The 20,225-nt window shown below is 35.2% G+C and overlaps 2 protein-coding genes across 5 annotated transcripts in view; one reads left to right on the forward strand and one right to left on the reverse strand.

Annotated features, from left to right (window-relative positions):
* Nucleotides 1-61: 61 nt before the first annotated feature.
* On the reverse strand, nt 62-15,430 carry hsdl2 (hydroxysteroid dehydrogenase like 2). Its single transcript, XM_051120744.1, has 11 exons — nt 15,241-15,430; nt 13,950-14,113; nt 12,087-12,185; nt 11,885-11,999; nt 8,442-8,545; nt 8,227-8,325; nt 3,875-4,069; nt 3,613-3,684; nt 3,357-3,503; nt 419-547; nt 62-299 (listed from the first exon to the last, which is right to left on the reverse strand). The coding sequence occupies exons 1-11, from the start codon at nt 15,255-15,257 to the stop codon at nt 187-189; spliced, it is 1,254 nt and encodes a 417-aa protein (XP_050976701.1). The 5' UTR covers nt 15,258-15,430; the 3' UTR covers nt 62-186.
* A 2,073-nt stretch (nt 15,431-17,503) lies between these two features.
* ptbp3 (polypyrimidine tract binding protein 3) overlaps nt 17,504-20,225 on the forward strand; it is an 82,593-nt gene continuing 79,871 nt past the window's right edge. For 3 of the 4 annotated variants that reach the window (XM_051121914.1, XM_051121918.1, XM_051121916.1), the window contains exon 1: nt 17,504-17,664. Coding sequence is in view for 2 of the 4 variants with exons in the window: in XM_051121916.1 (XP_050977873.1) it covers nt 17,661-17,664 (4 nt within the window). In the remaining 2 variants the exon portion in view is untranslated. Of the gene's footprint in view, nt 17,669-20,225 lie in introns of all 4 variants that reach the window. The other variant, XM_051121913.1, reaches the window with a different exon arrangement.

The raw sequence follows: 20,225 nt of genomic DNA on the forward strand, positions 1-20,225 counted from the left end.
TAAATTAAAAAGTAAGTAATGTTGCAATGCTGTACGATTAAAAAACATGTAGTGAAGTAAGTATAATTAAAGGAAAACCCTTTATTAAAATTATTATCAGCTGAAAATGATATAATGCAAACAGCGCTTTAGAAAAGAGATTGTGTACATCATGTAAGGCAGGAGATGGTAGCGTGAGTGATCCTATCACAGCTTGGACTTCATCATGGCCATCATCTTTTCCAGTTTGATGGCAAGGCCCATGTCACCCTTAATCTTCAGCTTTCCAGACATGAAGGCCATAGTGGGCTTTAATTTCCCTATTGATAAAGAACATGGTTTTCATCAATGCTTCAGTTTTTTAATTCAGATTTAAAACTTTCTTTATGATACAGTTATGTCAATAGTGTGTGAAGTGCATCAGTGACACTTTTTCTACCTCCGAACATCTTGATGAAATCTGCACTGTCCAACGTCATGACAACGTCAGCTTTGACAGGTGGTTCCCCACTGCCGGCACTTCCCGCATCATTCTTCAGATCAATGTACCAGACTCCAGCATGCTCACCTGTCAATCATGACACAACACATATTGGACAGTTGGGATACAGTATATGTGGCTTGTCTCTCCAACAGAGCTACCATCCAGCAGATTTCTGCTCCTGACCCAATTAAACACACCTATACTGGCTAATCAAGGTATTCAGGATTACTTGATAATTACAGGCAGGTGTGGTGGAGCAGAGCTGGAACTGAAGTTTGCAGGACGGTAACGGTAGTTAATATCACAGCCATGAATTGTGATTTGATATTGCTAGTCAGAAGTAGGTGATATTAGAAAGTGGGATATAATAATTCCATAAAAACGGAAATTGACCTGAAATACATCTGTGAGTCCAAGATGAAATTTTCAATATTTTCTGGTCCATTTTCCCAAAAAATGAAGTACTATAGATTTTAGTGTTTATGTTAAGTCATATCTTAAGTCTAAAAACTATAAGTCATAATAATGAGATAAAAAACTGTAATAATGACTTTAACAAAACTATGACATACTAAGGCATATTTATAACATGGAAAGCTGAATTTGACATAAAAAGTCATATGACTTAACATGTCAATTTCCAAGTCTTAATTTTGCAATAAGTCAAGTGGCTTGTATATCAGCAATGACTTTCCCATAATTTGGAACTTTTTACAGTCATAATTAAAATCAAATTTTTATTTCCATTTTATTTATGACTTAACATCAATTTTTAACATCACAATATTGATTTTTTTTTGTGTCAGAATTTATATCAGACATATCATAATCACGAGATTAGCACTAATTCTCATAATTTTGATTTGTCATCTCAAAATTGACTTCATACCATGACCATAATGGCACAATTTAGATTTGTCATAATTATGATTTACCAAAGCATGTTTTTTTTTTTTGTACTTATGTGGCACAAACGGGTTTGTGGCTGGGTTTTAACACAAATTTCATTATTCAATTCACAATTCGATTCAATATCAATTATTTTGGATATATATCAGGTACAGTACATGCCAAATTTTCTCAAGAAAAACAAAATCTTAACTAATGCTGTAAAAAATACATGTAAATTGGTACTACATTACTATAATATTGAAGGTTCAAATTAACTGATTTGTATACAAATGCTTAAATTACACTCAGTGATGTTTTTATAATAATAAGTTACAACTAGATGAGTAAAGATTGAGAGCAAACTTTGAGATGGCTTGAGAAAGCCTAGCCTGAAAGTTTGAAGCAGTTGTAAAAGTATCAAATTTGATGTTACTATCATGATTTAGCACATTGCTTGCATGATTTAACACAGGGGGCCCAACCCTGTTCCTGGAGATCTACCTTCCTGCAGAGTTTAGTTCCAACCCAGATCAAACACACCTGTCTGTAATTATCAAGTGCTCCTTCAGATCCTAATTAACTGGTTCAGCTGTGTTTGATCAGGGTTGGACCTGAACTCTGCAGGAAGGTAGATCTCCAGGAACAGGGTTGAGCACCTCTGATTTAACATGTTGTTAGTGTGTTTTAGCATGATTAGCTTGTTGCATGCATTTTTATATGCTAATTACAATGTTAACATGGTTAGCATGATTCTAGCATAATTAGCAAGTTACTAACATGTTGTTTGCAAGATTAGCAAGTTACTAGCATGTTTATGGTTATAAAACCAGCCGTCTTAGCTGGTTTACCCTTGGCTGGTCTTTTAGCAGGTCTCCCAGGTTGGCCAGCTAAAAAGTAACCAAAACCACTTTAAAACCAGCCTGGGAGACCAGCCAAAGCAGCCATTCAGCTTAGGCTGGTTTTAGCTGTTTTTAAAGTATTTGCTATAACAATAAACAGCTAAGATGTATAAAAATGTTCACCCCTTCAATGAAAGTCATTGGGATTTCAGGTGATTTTGATAGTCTGGTTTTCAAAAACGGAGCCAGACCAGACCACACGAGTTAGAAAAAAATACAGCAACTAACTTCAGACCAGTCTGACCTGAGATTGGTGGTTCTGACTGAAGTTTTGGCTCAGAAGAAGAAGAAGAACCTTATATAGCAGATCAGTAAGTTGGCTTTCTCAAGCCTACATAATTACATAATTATCTTTTGATTCCAATTCATTTTTTAAAATAAAAACATTTAAATGCCTGTCAAAAAAAAAACAAAAAAAAAACTCGACAGATTTATTCAAACAAATTAAACACTGAAGAATGGTAAAAATTATAATGAATATGTTATATGGTGCATATATTTAGCAATATGCTCTTCTCTACAGTTCATTTTTCGAAATGACCAGCAATATGGTAACGATTATGTTTTTTCTGGGGCAAATGTGACGTTACGTGACGTATTGTTTACAAGTTGTTATACTGACGTCTTCCCACAGCTGAAACACTGATGGAGCGAAAATTGTTGTACTCTTTCTTTTAAATAAAACTGGCATTAAAGCAGAGACGATTAGTTCTCTGCCACTTCTCTTGAACTGAGGCGCTACAGCAATCTGTCACTTCACATTAAACAGCGGCAATTTTTTTTTTTGAACACTGTAAAAAATGTATGGAATTTTAAATCTGAGACTTTGTTTCATATCAAAAGTAACAAAGTACAAAGCTTATTACGATTTATTGGATAGGGTGTGTGCTACGTTTCCGTTCATTAATTAAAAACAGGCTAGACTAATCAATTCTTTGGATTTAAGAATTTGTATTATTTCATAAAAATGGAGAAATCTACATTTTTATTCAACCCTACTGTTTATTATTCAGTGGAACAAAACAGGAGAAAGTATGATGCATGTTTGATTGTTTTAGCTACCAGACTTGACTGAAATGTTTTAAATGTGATATCATAACTACCTGATAAATCGAATTTGTACACTCCTTGTGTGGTTTTCACAATATCTGGATTGAGAATTCCTCTGATTATGTTGAACATGTCAGAAATGGGTCCTGTGGCGGCAGAATCTGTACTGGCTTTTCCACTTTTGAAAGCTGGAGTGGCACCTGAAGAGAGAGTTAAAATATTGACACTAACTGCTGAAGTTCGCTTGGAAGTCAATCACCAAGCAAAACAAAAATGGATGAAATGTGCTGGTTATGCCTCATAACTCACCGTGCTCCTCCATTTGCTTGGCTAGATCCTCTGGCTGTTCATCCAAGAAAAAGTCAGGAAGCAATGGATGACCTAAAAAACAATTAAGATATGTTTTATGTGCTGTGTCGACATTCATAGTTTCCTGTAATATGTCATGTGATTGTATACAGAATCTAAAAACACTTATAAGGGCTGCTGATTAATGATAAAAATTATTAAATAGAGAAACTTACTCCTTTATCATCACTTTAACTTGAAATATTAATAACGCATAACCAACCTGGCTCAACAGCATACACATCAAAGTCCTTAATGCCCTCCTTTTTCAGAATGTCCTCATCAATGACAAACTGTCCCGTGTAACTGGTGGGTTTTTTCAAGATGGCGTAGGCTGCATCAGCCATGATCTCCACCTTCCTGCACTGTTTACCAATCCCAGAACCGCCCAACATGTCCATGGCCGCCGTCTGGATGGCTGAAGGTAGTTGATACAACAACAGTAACTCAGTTATCATTGTTGATTTTGATTAATATTCAATTTCACTTTATTTTCACAGCATGTTTCACAATATGCACTGTTCTAAAGCTTTGAATATCAATGAAAGGTTCAGAATAGAACTCTGACACAATGGTACGTGTGCACCATTTTCCTGAGAGACTTCGCAGAACATCCTTTCAGTTTGCTGTTGTTCATTTGCATACAGCACCATAAATACACTCGTTTACATTTATGCATTTGGCAGACGCCTTTTATCCAAAGTGAAATTTGCATTCAAAGTATATAAATACATTATGTCACTTTTAGCTTTCCCTGACATTCGAACCAGTGACCTTGGTGTTGCCAGTCCACTTCCTGAACAAAAATTTACAGATAATGTACTCACCCCCTTGACATTAAAATATTCATGTCATTCTTTCTTCAGTCAATAAGGAATTATGTTTCTTGAGGAAAGCATTTCAGGTATTTTTTCCATATAGTGGACTGATATGGTGCCCATGAGTTTGAACTTCCAAAGTGTAGTTTAAATGCAGCTTCAAAGAGCTCTAAATGAATCCAGCCGAGGAAGAAGGGTCTTATCTGGCAAAACAATCAGTTATTTTCTAAAAAAAAAAAAAAGATAATTTATATACTTTTTAACCTCAAATGCTCATCTTGTCTCGTCTCTGCGATGCACATGCGTAGTCTGTGTAGTCCGGGTCAATACAGTTTGTATGTCGAAAAACTCCCGTCTCGTTTTCGTCTTCAATGTCAAAATCGTCCTACATTGCCGTTTTACCATTTTTTTGTAAACGGTGTTTGATCTTCTTTGTATGTTCACTTTGTAAACACTGAGTCGGTACTTCTGCAGCGATGTAGGACGATTTTGGACAAGAAAACAGATGGGAGTTTTTTTGACATATCCTAACTGTCTTGAATGTATTGAACCGAAAAAAAACCCCGCAGACTTATACAAGACGAGGGTTTGAGGTTAAAAACTAAGTATATAAATTGTCAATTTGTTTTGAAAATGACCGATCGTTTTGCTAGATAAGACCCTTCTTCCTCGGCTGGGATCGTTTAGAGCCCTTTGAAGTTGCATTTTGAACTTGGAGGCATCACTAAAGTCCATTATATGGAGAATATGAATTTTTTTTCCTCAAGAAACAATTTCTTATCAACTGAAGAAAGAAAGACAGGAACATCTTGGATGACAAGGTGGTGAGTAAATTATCTGTACATTTTTGTTCTGAATATGGACTTCTCCTTTAAGATACAGGAAAGTTACACTCATCTCTGTAAAACACAAATCGTCATCACTGAAACACTGTCAAGTGAACTTAGCTCAGAAGCTAATAACAAACCATGGGTTGAGTATATTAATTGGATATTTAAAATATATACACATAAATAAATAAATAAATAAATAAATAAATAAATAAATATATATATATATAAGCAGTGTTATATTAGTTTAAATTATATGCCATTATAGTTTTTGTTAATATTTTGAATTAGATTTAAAAAAAAAAAAAAAAAAGCTAAATACCTGAAAATTTCACCAGGCTCACGATTGAATCTGAGGCATGCATTTTGTCTAAATGGTGAAATTTGGTGAAATTTTTGGGTATTTAGCTTTTTTTTCCTTTTTTTTTTTTAGTCCTTTTTTAGTCCTTTAGCAAACTAGTCCTAGGTTTTTCACCTGATCAAAACTTAACCAGTGCAGAAAGATTCTCTGGAAAGTGAATATCAATAATTATAAACAAACGAAAGGGGCCGGGCCACTTTTAGTAAAATGCCTATAACTCCTGAACGGAATGAGACATCTCTGCCAAACTCAGAACACTTGTGTAAGAGCTCAATCTGAGATCACAAGAAAAAAAATTGTGGGGCCTGGCTGCTTGGTGGTGATATAAGAGGGAAAGAGACATAAACGGCAATAATTGCACAAACATTTGTCCTACCAATTTGACAATCTGTGTGCACGTTCTTGGTCCGAAACGCCACAAGTTTCTACAAGGATATTTGCATATCTCAAAACACATGGCTGCCATTGGCCGACAAATTTTTAGCACCTAGGTTAACGGAGACCAATTGGAATGATAACAGGTGGGCCTGTTCAATTCACAGCCCCAGAGGTCTAAGAGAAATTTGAAAGAAATCGGCCACTGGGGGGCAATATCGCATTTTTCAAGGCTGTAATCCATTGTATGTTGTGTGGTTTTGCACATACAAACAATGGGCCTCATTCATGAAACACGAGCCAAACTAATTTTTGTGTAAATTGTTCATAAAGCCGTTTAGACATAAACTTTCGAATTCATGAAAACGTTTGTATTTTCAAAATGTTAGTTGGTACGAAAGAAATGCATGCTCCCTACCATGTGCAAATTTTGCGTAACACGTTCTGTGTTTTTTTTGCAGCTGATGACACTGAATTTTGATGCACCACTGTCATAATAATTACAAGTTCATTTGTCCTTGCTCTCTTTTTTTTTTTTTGGTTTTTTTTTTGTTTTTTTTTGAGTTGATAACTGTAAAATGCAGCGCTCGTCACTGTCACTATTTACCCAGCCGTAAATAGAGGACGGGGGAAAATACCGACCAACCATCCTACTTGTACAACAACTGGCTACAACAATGGAGAAGTCAATATTACTGCTCAACATCCCCTGTATCGTTATAGTTATAGTTGTGGTGTGAACTCTGCTATTCTCTTAAATTTGAAATGATTTTTAGAATGTTATCTTTATAGTTATAGTTATCATCCTTGTTGTGAACAGGCCTTTAGTCTTTTTTGCATTTATGCAATATACTGGAGCCAAACCTGAGAAAGTAGACCAAAATATTCCACTGCGTTCCTGGACACGCAATTTCCGTAGCTGTAATTCATAGGCAGGGATTATGCTAATTGTGAATGAGATTGCAGGAGAACCCTGTTTCCAAATGACTGGAATTCATTAACATACACGTTTATCAAATCGGACACTTACAAAGCGTTTGTGAATCGGGAGGAGATTTTTCGGGAAGGACTGTTTTACGCGCAAATTACTCAGAATTTATGCAAGTTTCATGAATGACGCCCAATATTTAAAAACCTACTTTTGCAAACTAGTCCTAGGTTTTTTTGCTCAAACTGGAAAAAACACTGCAGTACAATTCTCTGGACCCTCTAGGTCAATAATAATCAAAAAATGTTGAAATTTACCCTTTAGGAGGCTATAACGGGGTCATTAAGAAATGGGGCCTGTTCAAATTTACCCAAAATCATATAAAGTGTAAAGGAAAACTCAAAACTTCACGAAACCTACTGAGCACATGCGACAGGTGATTATAAACAAGCATGCAAAGTTTTAAGGGGAACAGACCACAGCTGGTGCTATAACCTCTTTTTTAAATAACTGATTTAGGTGTTTACAGGCTTGTTAAATAATGTCTTTTTTCATATGTGCTTAAATGCCTTAATGCGGTCTAACCTCGGTAATCGCTGCTTGCAGCTATATTTTTTATTAGTCTTTAAAAAAAATTGATATAGTTTTTCATTAAATTTTATTTAATTTTAGTTTTAGTTATTCTAGCACTGTATGTTAAATAAAAAAAAATATATATAAATGTTATATTTAATTATTATTATTAGTTTATCAATAACTCATTGGTTCTTCAGAAGCTCAAACATGCATATGTGACATGTGAGAACAAATATGAGCTCTATATATGAGTGTTGATCAGTGTGAATAAAAACCTAAATTCACCTGTTTATTAAATAAAATAATTGTGTTTCTTCAAAATACTTGTATTCAACTGCTTGATTCATCTGATATACTTTTAAAATGTCGTTAGGACATTTTTAAAGCAACAAAGTTTTGTTGGAATAGACTTTCGTCGGAGGGACAGAAACTTCCAAGGTTTCATTAAAAATATCTTCACTACTGTTTTAAATATGAACGAAAGTTTTATAAGTTTGGAACAACGTGAGGATGAGTAAATGACAATTTTCATTTTTGGATGAACTATCACTTTAATATTCAACTAAGACTTTCTTTTGTAGGAGTTCTGTAGATATATATTACAGAATACAATATCAGCAATATCTACTTGTGCATTAATAATCTCCGAATTGAATTATTTAATGACTGATGTAGGAAAGCCATTACCTGTCCTGGGCCATAAGGCATTAACGGCAATAGATCCCTTGAACTCTTCGGCCATTCCAAGCACACACATTGACATGCCATACTTTGCCATGGTGTACGCTACACAGACACAACGGAAACAAGATCAGTGTCATTATTTGTCACTATGATCAAATAAATGTTCAGTGGTGGTCAAAGCCCTGGAGCACTGAATGTAAGAATGCTCTTGTGCTCACCCGTGTGGTTTTTGAACCAGATGGGATTGAGGTTGAGAGGTGGGCTGAGGTTAAGTATGTGAGGGTTCTTGCTCTTCAGAAGATGTGGAATGCACAATTTAGACCTGTGATGAAAACAGCGGCCAGAGTTATTGCAGCTTCAAAACAAGTTAAAGGCATAGTTGACCCAAAAATGAAAATGACCCCACCCTTACCATCAATCTTTATACATAGAGTCATTTGTCAATGATTTTCATCAACTGTTCGTTCAAATCAGTTTTGTTTGTAATGTCTGTAAACCCCTCCCTTCAATAAACCTACTCTGCTCTGATTGGTCAGCTGGCCAAGCCTGTTGTGATTGGCACAGAGAGGAGTGCTTGAGCAAGTTAGTGACCGCTACCATCTGTGTTGCCAAGTCCAAGTCATATCAAGCCCCTAGAATGCAAATTTACCAGGGGAACCCTGACAAAAAGCGTGTATTTTACACCCCGGCATGCAATTTGTAATGGGGGAACCACTTCGAATCGTGATTGGGCTAGTTTTGAGTAGTAATTGGGTGGGGTTTTTTGTGAAAACCTGGCAACCCTGATGCACATGATGCATAAAACAATAATGTAGTGCTAATGACATAAAAACATTTTGATTAACACTTATGCAAGCAAATCGTGCCTACAGCTAAAGTTAAGCTGTAAACTGTTAACACTTAAAAAAACAATAATGGTGCATACGTTAGTGAGTGCTGACATGACTAATACTGATGAAATACCACAGTAAACCAAAATATGTCTAAGTTACATTCTTTATTATTAAATTAAGTAATTAGAAAAACATTAATTGACACATTCTTAGGAAATAGTGGGTTCAGAGGGAATTATCAGAACTATTACAGCAAGACAGCAATATTGTGGTTTACCTAAAAACCAAAGCTGCACTATTTATACATCACATATTAGCACATAAAACGTGATATTTTGAGCACTCAAGTGAGAACGTACACATAACGTTTAATCAGGTTGTGGTTCGGAGATACTTGTTGGTCCAAATAAAGAAGATTACAAGCCAAAGAAGATAAAAGCTATGATTAGAGAAGCAGCCCTTGGTAAAATGATGACCACACAAACAAAGGTTCAAATTGTATTGCTGTGGTATTGTGGAAAAAAAAAAAAATTTAAACCACTGATTCACATCATTATCTTTCGGCAATGAAAACACAAACTTGCTTTCACAGCGTCTTCTCAACATCGTGTAAACACTATCTGAAGTGTTTATAGGGAAATCAGACTGTTGGCAATTTGCGGGAATTATGCTAACGTGTTACAGAGTGGCGTAGATTGGTAACAGGAAAAAGATTCAAAAATATGATGACTCGTTAAGGCGATTTAGAGCCGACTCTTTCTTTTGAGAGATAACGTCTTTATGTATAATGTACTCATATGACCTGCTCATCAAAGCTTTATAATGGCAGTGAATGGGTGTTAAGATTTCATCATCCATCATAAAAATTGCTCCACATTGCTCCTGGGGGTTAAAAGATTAGTTCACATCCAGAACAAAAATTTACAGATAATGTACTCACCCCCTTGTCATTCAAGAAGTTCATGTCTTTCTTTCTTCAGTCGTACAGAAATTATGTTTTTTGAGGAAAACATTTCAGAATTTTTCTCCATGTAGTGGACTTCAATGGTGCCCCCAAATTTGAACTTTCAAAATGTAGTTTAAATGCAGCTTCAAAGGGCTCTAAACGATCTCAGCCGAGGAAGAAGGGTCTTATCTAGCGAAACGAGTGGTTATTTTCTTAAAAAAAAAAAAAAATAAATAAAAATTACAATTTATATACTTTTTAACCTCAAACACTCGTCTCGTCTAGCTCTGTGTGAATTGTTCTTTTGCAGTCATGACAGTTAGGGTACGTCTAAAAACTCTCATTTTCTCCTCCAACTTCAAAATCGTCCTACATTGCTGTTTTTACCTTTTTTTTGTAAAGGGTGTTTGATCTTCTTTGCATGTTCACTTTGTTGGTACTTCTGCAGCGATGTAGGATGATTTTGAAGTTGGAGGAGAAAATGAGATGAGAGTTTTTAGATGTACCCTAACTGTAATGACTAGAAAAAGCGGAGTTGACATAGAGCTAGAAAAGACAAGTGTTTGAGGTTAATCTACCGATCCTTCGCTAGATAAGACCATTTTTTTCTTCGGCTGGGATTGTTTAGAGCCCTTTGAAGCTGCATTTAAACTGCATTTTGGAAGTTCAAATTTGGGGGCACCATAGAAGTCCATTACATGGAGAAAAATCCTGAAATGTTTTCCTAAAAAAAACAAAAACAAATTTCTTTACAACTGAAGAAAGACAGACATGAACATCTTGAATGGCAAGGGGGTAAGTACATTATCTGTAAATTTTTGTTCTGTAAGTGAACTAATCCTTTAATAAAGGCCTTCTGTAATAAATAGATGTGTTTGTGTAAGAAAATTATCCATATTTAAAACTTTATAAACCATAATCACTAGCTTTTTATGATGGATGGATGCACTTTATTTTGCTTCAAAATCTCAACAGCCATTCACTGCCATTATAAATCTTGAAATAGACATTTTTTAAAGGGGTCATCGCATGCAAAGTTCGCTTTTATGTGTGTTGGCAGTGTATAAGTGTACAAATCTACCCTATAATGATAAAAAATCCATGCAGTGGTTTTTAATTAATCTGTAAAAATAATATCCCTCTTTTCAAATTGAGTCAGGGATGTAAGTTAGACAAAAATATCTCTGATTGAGTGATTGAGGTGTTGTGTTGCTGGATGTAATAATGAACATAGTGATCGTCATTTACTCCGACATCTGCTGAAGATGCATTGGATTACATTTGTGTGTGAAGGGAATGCGCCTCCTGATCTACATATATCCGTCTATGTTCGTGCAAATCATTTGTGATCCAGCAGAAGTGAGTATAAGGGCTTTTTTATGAATCTTTGCGATCGCCTTTCCTTATAACGTGCTAGTTAGCAAGTTTAGCGGCTAAATGCAGCTAAAGTAAACAGGCTCGTCACTCCACAGAGAGAAGAGAGGGGCGGGGCGATCAGAGCTCATTAACATTTAAAGCAACCTCGACCAGAAAAGGATGATTTTGACAAGGTTGTTTTACACAACCATTGAGAATTTTTAACCAAAGTATATTATAGACTTGTCATGAAGACCCTGAAGAATCATATCAACTTGTGGAAAATGAGCATCCAATGACCCCTTTAATATAACTCCGATTGCACTCGTCTGCAGAAGAATAAAGTCATATACATCTAGGATGGCTTAAGGGTGAGTAAATCATGGAGTAATTTTCATTTTTGGGTGGACTATCCCTTTAAGCTCGACTGACAATATCTGTCATAATCTATCTATTAACACAGAAAATAATTCTGTCAATTACTGTGATCATCTGTCAACCTCAAAAAAATAATAGTTTAACTCACGTCAGGTACGTTCCCCTGAGATTGATGCCCAGCATAAGGTCGACTTTCTTCATTGGAGTTTCTAGAGTTCCTGTAAGGTTGATGGCACTGGCATTGTTGACCAATATGTCAATCCCTGTCAACAGCACCACAGAAAACAAAAGACAAATTACAACCCACCTGATTGTTAAGAATAGGAGAAATTTCAAATGCTGAAACCCACCTCCAAATGTCTTCACAGCTTGTTCCACGGCTTGATTGATCTGGTTCTCATCACGGACGTCTACGATGCACGGCAGTGCCTTCCCTCCAGCAGCTTCAACTATCAAACAGACATTATTTGTTCACGTGAAATTATTTATGAATATTTAACAATACATCGCTTGCTCATTAATGGATCCTCTGCAGTGAATGGGTGCCGTCAGAATGAGAGTGCAAACAGCTGATAAAACAATCCACAAGTAATCCACACGACTCCAGTCCATCAGTTAACGTCTAGTGCGTGTTTGTAAGAATTACTTGAAGGGATGTGACAAGATCTCACAAGATCCAGAACTTGACGATATGAACTTGAAAATATTTTGCAGTGTTTACATTAGAGCTGCAGGATTAATCGCTAGAAGATCGCAATCTCTATTCAAACACCCACGCAATCTTATTTCTGAATGACAACGATTTACCAGTTTCTGTCACGATGGTTTCATATCGTGCTTTTCACGCTCCACTTACGTTTACAACGTAAAACAGGTGTTAAAGACATTAAAATCTGCATTCATGCTGCTGCTGATCCAGAAAGAGCAAAACAAACAGTCTTTTCAACCACATAATGATCATTATTTCTGTGTTACAAACATTTAAATAACAGAAGTTTAAAGTTTGGGTATGAAAGTTTATAGTTTGGGTATTAACACGTATTGCCTACAGTAGAGATCAAAACGAAAGTCTCTTAACACTTTTATGTATTGTAATGCTTATTCTCTTCCGCCAAAATATGGCGACAACTGCCAGTTTAAAAAAAGTATTTTTCATTGAATCATTTATTCCCAATAGCGAAACAAGTCTTTATTAACTGAGACACTGACTTTATTGTTGTTTTTAAATTTAGTTTGAATATATTTTTTAAATGACCTAAGCAATGAACATTTTGTCAGAACCACTAATAAATTACTTATTACTTATTTTGTTTAGATTTCTTATCTTTTTGTCTTCAGAATCATGAGAGAATCGTGAGCTCCAATTTATTAAAAAAAATCAGTTTATCCAGAATCATGCATATTAAAATAGAAGTTTAATTTCATAAAGTACAAGTTCATATCAAAATGCACCTTTTTTTGCATTTTGTTTTTGAGTTGAATAAAATACTATTTTTCCCTATATATTTCATTCAAAAAAGTTTAAAAATCTTGTCTCGTTCTCATGAACCCAGTCTTGTGTCTCGTCTCGTCTAGTGGGATAAGTGTCTCGTCACACCCCTAATTACTGTGATGATTTTATCAGCTGTTTGGGCTCTAATTCTGACGGCACCCATTCACTGCACTACATAATCGTGATGGAAGTAGCTTTTAGAAGATGGATACAATAAGTTACGTCCAAGAGGTGATGCACATGGTCAACAACTTTAATAGGTTGCGACAATCAAGTGATGATAGGTTGGTATTAACAGTCCAAAGGTTGTTAGTCAAAGTCACAATAAACAACATGAATCCAAGGCCTTGTGACAACAGTCCAAGTGGGTGAAAGTGGCATAATGGTGTCGGGAATATTTTCTTGGCACACTTTAAGCCTGGTAATACAGATAATTTTTCACATCAGTGCTACAGACTGTAATGATATCTATATAAACAATATTTGCACTGCATGGAAGATGACTCGACTAATTTATCCGCAATGCATTCACTACTGGAGGCTTTCTCTTTAGGATTATGGGTAATGTAGTAAACATACTGAGGATTTGGCTACTGAACACGGTTATACAAGTTAAATGCATTAACTATACATAAAAATCACTTTCTCTCTGAAGAAAATGAATGGGATTTTTTACTCCCGAATATAAATGTGTGTAAAAGTAACTGATTCCTGCGCTCACTCTCTGCAGCAGCTGTGTAGATGGTGCCCGGCAGTTTGGGGTGAGGATCAGCGGTTTTGGCAGCGATGACCACATTGGCACCGTCCCGTGCAGCTTTGAGAGCAATGGCCTTGCCAATACCTCGACTCGCTCCGGTAATGAAGACAGTACATCCTGCCAGCTTCCTAAAATGAATGCATAATCATATAATAATCTCATTAAAATGTAATTAATGCACTATACAAACAATGATGGACAAGCAAAACATAACTACTCAGATATGGATACATCTGTGGGGTTCTGTGTGTTGGGGTTCAGGGATTTTTTTCTAAACTTCTGTTGCATAATAGCGTCCCTATTGTATGTATGTATGTGCATGTGTATATATATACATGTGACCCTGGACCACAAAACCAGTCTTAAGTTGCTGGGGTATATTTGTAGCAATTGCCAAAAATACATTGTATGGGTCAAAATCATAGATTTTAAATAAATTTTAAATTTCCTACTGTAAATATATCAAAACTTAATTTTTGATTAGTAATATGCATTGCACAGAACTTAATTTGGACAGCTTTAAAGGCGATTTTCTCAATATTTTGATTTTTTTGCATCCTCAGATTCCATATATTCAAATAGTTGTATCTCGAACACATATTGTCCTATCCTAACAAACCATGCATCAATGGAAACCATGCATCAATATTTATTCAGCTTTCAGATGATGTATTAATCCTAATTTTGAAAAATTGACCCTTATGACTGGTATTGTGGTCCAGGGTCACATGTATATGTATATGTATATGTATATATGTATATATGTACACACACACATATATATATAAAAACACACATGCACATACACACACACACACACACACACACACACATACACATATATATACATATATATATGCACATTTTATCTAGTCTATTTTGTCCTATGTGTCATGAACCAGCGCTGTATTACAATGTTAATGGCATGGTTGTTTGAGTTGGCATTCCTTGATACCTGCGCACAGGAAATTAGGGTAAAGGTCAAGCTCTAAATAATATTATAAGCATACTAAAATAAAAACAGGTTTATCATCTGCTGAAATAAAACTATGTAGGCTGTAAAGTTTTGGCAGCACAGTCCAGCCCTCTTTGGTCATTCAAAACACAGTTAAAATCACGCGTGAACGAGTTCAAAAGTATACATAATGTATATTAATACTAGACAACAGCCATTCGGTTTATTAAAATGCACTACACCAAAACGCACGAGTTAAACATCAAGAATTTAACAATAAAAACATGAAGACAAACTCACCCTGTGTTCTGCAGCATTCTGGCTCCTGTACTGTATCTGACCTGGGGACGGAATGAACTACAGGAGCAATGAGTGTAACATTAAACTGAACACGCACGGTGCAAGCGAAAGACCTCTAGATGAAAACGACGCCTGTGTATTTGCCCTTTACTCTAGTAACAGATTTCACTGCGCCATCTTTCAACTCTACTTCCGGTAGACGTGCTAAGTCTTTAAAGGAACATTAAAAAATATGCGATAAAACATCAAATGCTCAGCGAACAACAAAAACCCTGGAGAATGGAAAGGAAAAACACACAATAGTAAGTCACATAAATAAAACAACAAATACTCTATTAACGGCTGTATTATTCTTGTAGTGTTAATATAACGGATGACTTCGGTAAATAACAAAATGTGTTATTTTGTTATCATTTATTATAAAATTGTAATAAAGTTGTTTTATTCACTCTTTATTTTACATGTAAACAAATAAACGATGATATAGCTAGCTAGGAAATGCAACTTTTTATGATTATATGCATATTAGCACAAACAATACTAAAACAATTTTAATTCACAATATATAATGAACAACATATTAAAAAGGTTATAATAAAACAAAGCTTTTTTGCTTTTACATAATTGCAAAACACTTCAAATTGTTTTAAATGAAAATCATTTTCATTAAAATGAAAAAAATAAGACAATTTAATTTGATGCATATTAAAATTACTCAATAATAGCCATGATATAATGGTTAATATAAATAAATAAATAAATAAACATCAATGATTTATTATTAATAATACATGTTTTCCTAATTCTGCAAAAAAAAAAAACAAAACAAACTACACAGATCGTTTTCTCATTCTCTGGATTAATTTACCCAGCTTTATTCTCTAGCAGCCTCTACTGTGCTGGAGAGGTAATCATGTCATAATATGCAATTAAATTATTTACCCAGTTTTGCATTTTTGCTTCCTTGTGTATTTTTTTATTTTTTATTTTTACTCCCCTGGGGGTTGCCTACACCCCGTGTTGTTTGTAATCTATCGTGATTTTTAATATTATTATTTTTTAAAATTTAGTTGTGACTGCAATGTAAACACCTTCACAATAACATCATGGTCTCTCAATATTCATATATTTATTTGAGTGCAACGATTAATTGCGTATAATCGCATCCAAAATACAAGTTTTTGTTTACATAGTACACGCACATGTACTGTGTATGTTTATTATGTATATATAAATGCACACACATGCATGTATATATTTAAAAAAAAAAAGTTTATATATTAAATATATTTATATATAACATGCATTATATAAATATAAATATATACATGTAAATATTTTCAATTTACCTAGTGTATTTATAAATGCATAATAAATATACAGAACACACACACACACACACACATATTATGTAAACAAAAGCTTTTATTTTAGAATGCGATTAATCGTTTGACAGCACTATTTATTAATGCATAATATCTTTTATTAAATTTACATTGTTTTTCTCTTTTAACTTTTCCACAGACCACCTAGCACCATTGTGGGGGCCCCTGAACAAGAGTTTGGAAAACCCCCATGGTATAAACTACTGTTTAAACATTTCAACTGATTCATATTCTCAATGCATTGGAATAGCATACATATAAGCTACGAATGTGCGATAACACAGTCGTTTTTAGTAACACACGAACACCATGTAAGCACAAGACTGCAGTTCAGCCGGTCCAACAAGTGTAACAAGTTCTTACACGCTTCAAGTATACTGAGAGGATAACATCTTCACTGCTGGCTACGATGGGATAAGTATGTAAAAATAGTCATTTGAAAACAAACGGGAACATTATATATTAATAAACAATTCGGTGCACCAGTACGGTTGATAATGAGCTCATTCCAGGAAGTGTTTGACACTCGAACAGCAGAATGAATGTATCGACTGCGTGTTTACTGCAAGTGTCAAGCTCTTAATGCTCTTCCCCAAGGCCCATTACCTTAATTAATAAATATATTCCAAGAACGAAATTATCCTCTACAGAGCTCCTAGTGCTGATACCATCAACAAATTATCCCAAACCGCGCGCTGGGCTTGAAAATAGCGGACGCGCGCAACTTAACGAACTCTGTATTGGTGCTTTCAACAAAACGTCCAGCAACAAAAATATTACGCGGTTCTTCAAAGGTGTGTCTGCTGAAAGGGGGAGGCCATTTTGTACAGAGAAGCGTCTGAACATGTATGTGTGTGTGTGTGTGTGTGTGTGTGTGTGTTCACGTCAGGAGCAGGAAGTGTGTGCGTGCCTTTGTGCCTGAGAGAGTGAATTTGTGTTGGGGAGTCGAACTGTAGTAACAGCAGCACCCGTTTCTTCATTTTCCTGTGCTTGCATTGTTATTTCACCTCGCCTCTGTTTTGCTCTGTGCAATGGATGGGTATGTGAGTTTCCAGTGGCTTATTTTCCTATTACGCGCTTGTTGAGTTGTTCTTGTATTGAAGTGTTTGCATTATTGTATGTAATGATAATAATGGCACGTCAGAAATGGCATGGGAGGAAAAGTGGGGGAGGGAGCAAACTGCTGGAGATGTAACCTTAGGCAGCTTGTTTTTCTTTTTTTAATGCAAATGGAAATATCACGACAGTCTTTCACTTCACCGTTTTGTCTTTTATAATGCACGTCGCTTTAACGCTGATAATCGCTTAATGTTGTTGAGATGCAAAATATGGGCGTATGGCACTGTGAATATAGCATGATCAAAGTTAGATTCAAGGAAGTGGGTTTGTTTAGAATTCAATTTCGTTTTGCCCTTCGCTTTTGTTACACAACCACTCCTCGTTTGCGTTCAAATCCTGCTCTTGTATATGCACGGCATCAGTTCGATGTAAATATATTCGTCAAGTGCTGAGAATTAAGGAAATAAGAGCTCCTCATGTGCTGCTGCCATTTTAAAGCCGTGAAGGGGCGTTTCTGAAGCGAATCTGTCTAGAAAACAGTGGCGCTAAGCGCTCCTGCTTTCATCCACCGACGCGCTGAAGTGGATTTTATCTGAGGATTTTACGCGATGTTCGTCTGTTTATCGCGATATTACGTTTGGCGACTTTTGCACAGCCAGCGCGTCGCGACAAACAGCGCGCTTCCATTGTACGCACTCGCGCGGTTACAGTATCGACAGCATATTCGTTTTATTCATCGTTTACTTTAAGCGTTCTGTGTATGTATTGTTATATAGTGTGCTTAACTAGCATTGTTTACACTCGTGTGTGTGGGCAACGCGTGGGCGGGGGACTGCTGCACAGATTATATTTTACTCACTTATTGTTGCTTTGCTGGTGCTTTTTAGTGACTCGTTTCGCGGAATCGGTTCTTTCGAACGGTTCGTTTCAGAATCAATTCAGTGATTCTGTGCGTCACGCGGTCTCTGATATATTTCAGGCTTTAACTGTCACATGTTGACACGTACAGTATTTCTTTTTTTTGATTTGGTTTTATTTATAAGTCATTCAGAACTTCATAAAGCTGCAGTGTGTAACTTTTTTTAGTGTTTGTAATTTACAAAACGTATATCATAAGTGAGTACATCATGAATCCATTTTCCAAACCGTGTTTTGGCTTATCCTGAATCACTATGGTACACTTATAATACGTTTTTATAATCGGACTATTTTAGACTGGCTCTGGTAGGAACCGCTGCGGAGCAGCTCATCTGCGTGACTCGTCATAAACATAAACAGAGAAGTAGCTCCGGGTACAATGTTCGTCCGCAAGACGCACGCAGTTCTGTTTATTAACTACCAGAGCGCCAAAAGTTGCGGACTGCAGCTGTGAAATTACAATAAAGGGTGTAGTTTTGCACGTTTTATTTATTCAAACACACTAATATGCTTGATGACATATTAGTGATGACTTGGAAAAGGAAGTAAATTTGAATTTTGTGTGACAAAAGTGCTGTAGATGCCTTTTTTCTCAGTTAATTCGGCACTACACATTGTATAATAGCTGTTGAGTTTAAGATTTTAATATAATTTATATTATATATAAAAAAAAATTTTGTACATTTGCCTAAAATATGTATATGTACTGTGTGTATTTATATATATATATAAATACAAACACGTATGTTATTTAAACTCAATTTTTACAAGTATATGTATTTATTGTAATTTTAATATAATTTATATTATATATAAAATATAAATATATTTTAATATCAAAACATAAAAACATTTTATTTTGGATAAAGAAAGTACTGTATGTGAAAAATAAATAAATACATTTTAATTGTAAAGTAGCTATATGCATCTGTTATACTGAATTTAATTTGATTTTAAAATATTTTCTTTTAAAAAATCATTCCATTTAGACAATGCAGATTGCACTCAACTTTTATAACAATAATATGACAATGCAAAAACAAAAACAAAAAAAATATGCTTAATTTAAAATAGGCCTAAAATAGGCTTAGTTTCCTTTATGCAAAATATATATTTTTTTATTTTAGTTAAAATGAGACAATTTGTGAGATTCACGTTTATTATAAACAGATTAAAATGTTAATTTAATAAATTCTAAAGAATGCTGAAGCATGTTTCCATGCTCGAAAAACACAAATATTGATTTGTTTTGAGCACAATAACTACACCTTCTAGAACTACAGGCATCGGTTCTGCTGACGACTGGTCGAGCCAGTAATCATGTTTGGATAAAGAAATCAGTAGTCAATAATCGCGATTAATCGTTTGACAGCCCTAGATCAAGTTGCATTACGGGATTGAATATATGCCCTGGAAAATGTCACAGTGGTTTCGTGCACAGCCATGATACTTGCTGAGTTGACTTCTTCACTGATTCAGTCTGATTCCTGAAAGAATCATTTAGGCCCGGTTTAGTGAATCGTTTCAAACGATTCATTAAAAAGATCCGACTCAACATAAAGGATTTGTTCAGGAATTGCTCGTAAAACATGGTTTAATCAAAAGGGTTATTCCACACCTTGA

This window comes from Labeo rohita, chromosome 10 (assembly GCF_022985175.1).
Source record: "Labeo rohita strain BAU-BD-2019 chromosome 10, IGBB_LRoh.1.0, whole genome shotgun sequence".
Lineage (NCBI taxonomy): Eukaryota > Metazoa > Chordata > Actinopteri > Cypriniformes > Cyprinidae > Labeo > Labeo rohita.

Coding starts and splice junctions, on each gene's coding strand:
- hsdl2 (XM_051120744.1), bottom strand. Junction 8,326..8,441: donor CTGGTTCAAAAACCACACGG/GTGAGCACAAGA, acceptor GTGTCTGTGTAG/CGTACACCATGGCAAAGTAT. Junction 548..3,356: donor GTACAAATTCGATTTATCAG/GTAGTTATGATA, acceptor CATGATTGACAG/GTGAGCATGCTGGAGTCTGG.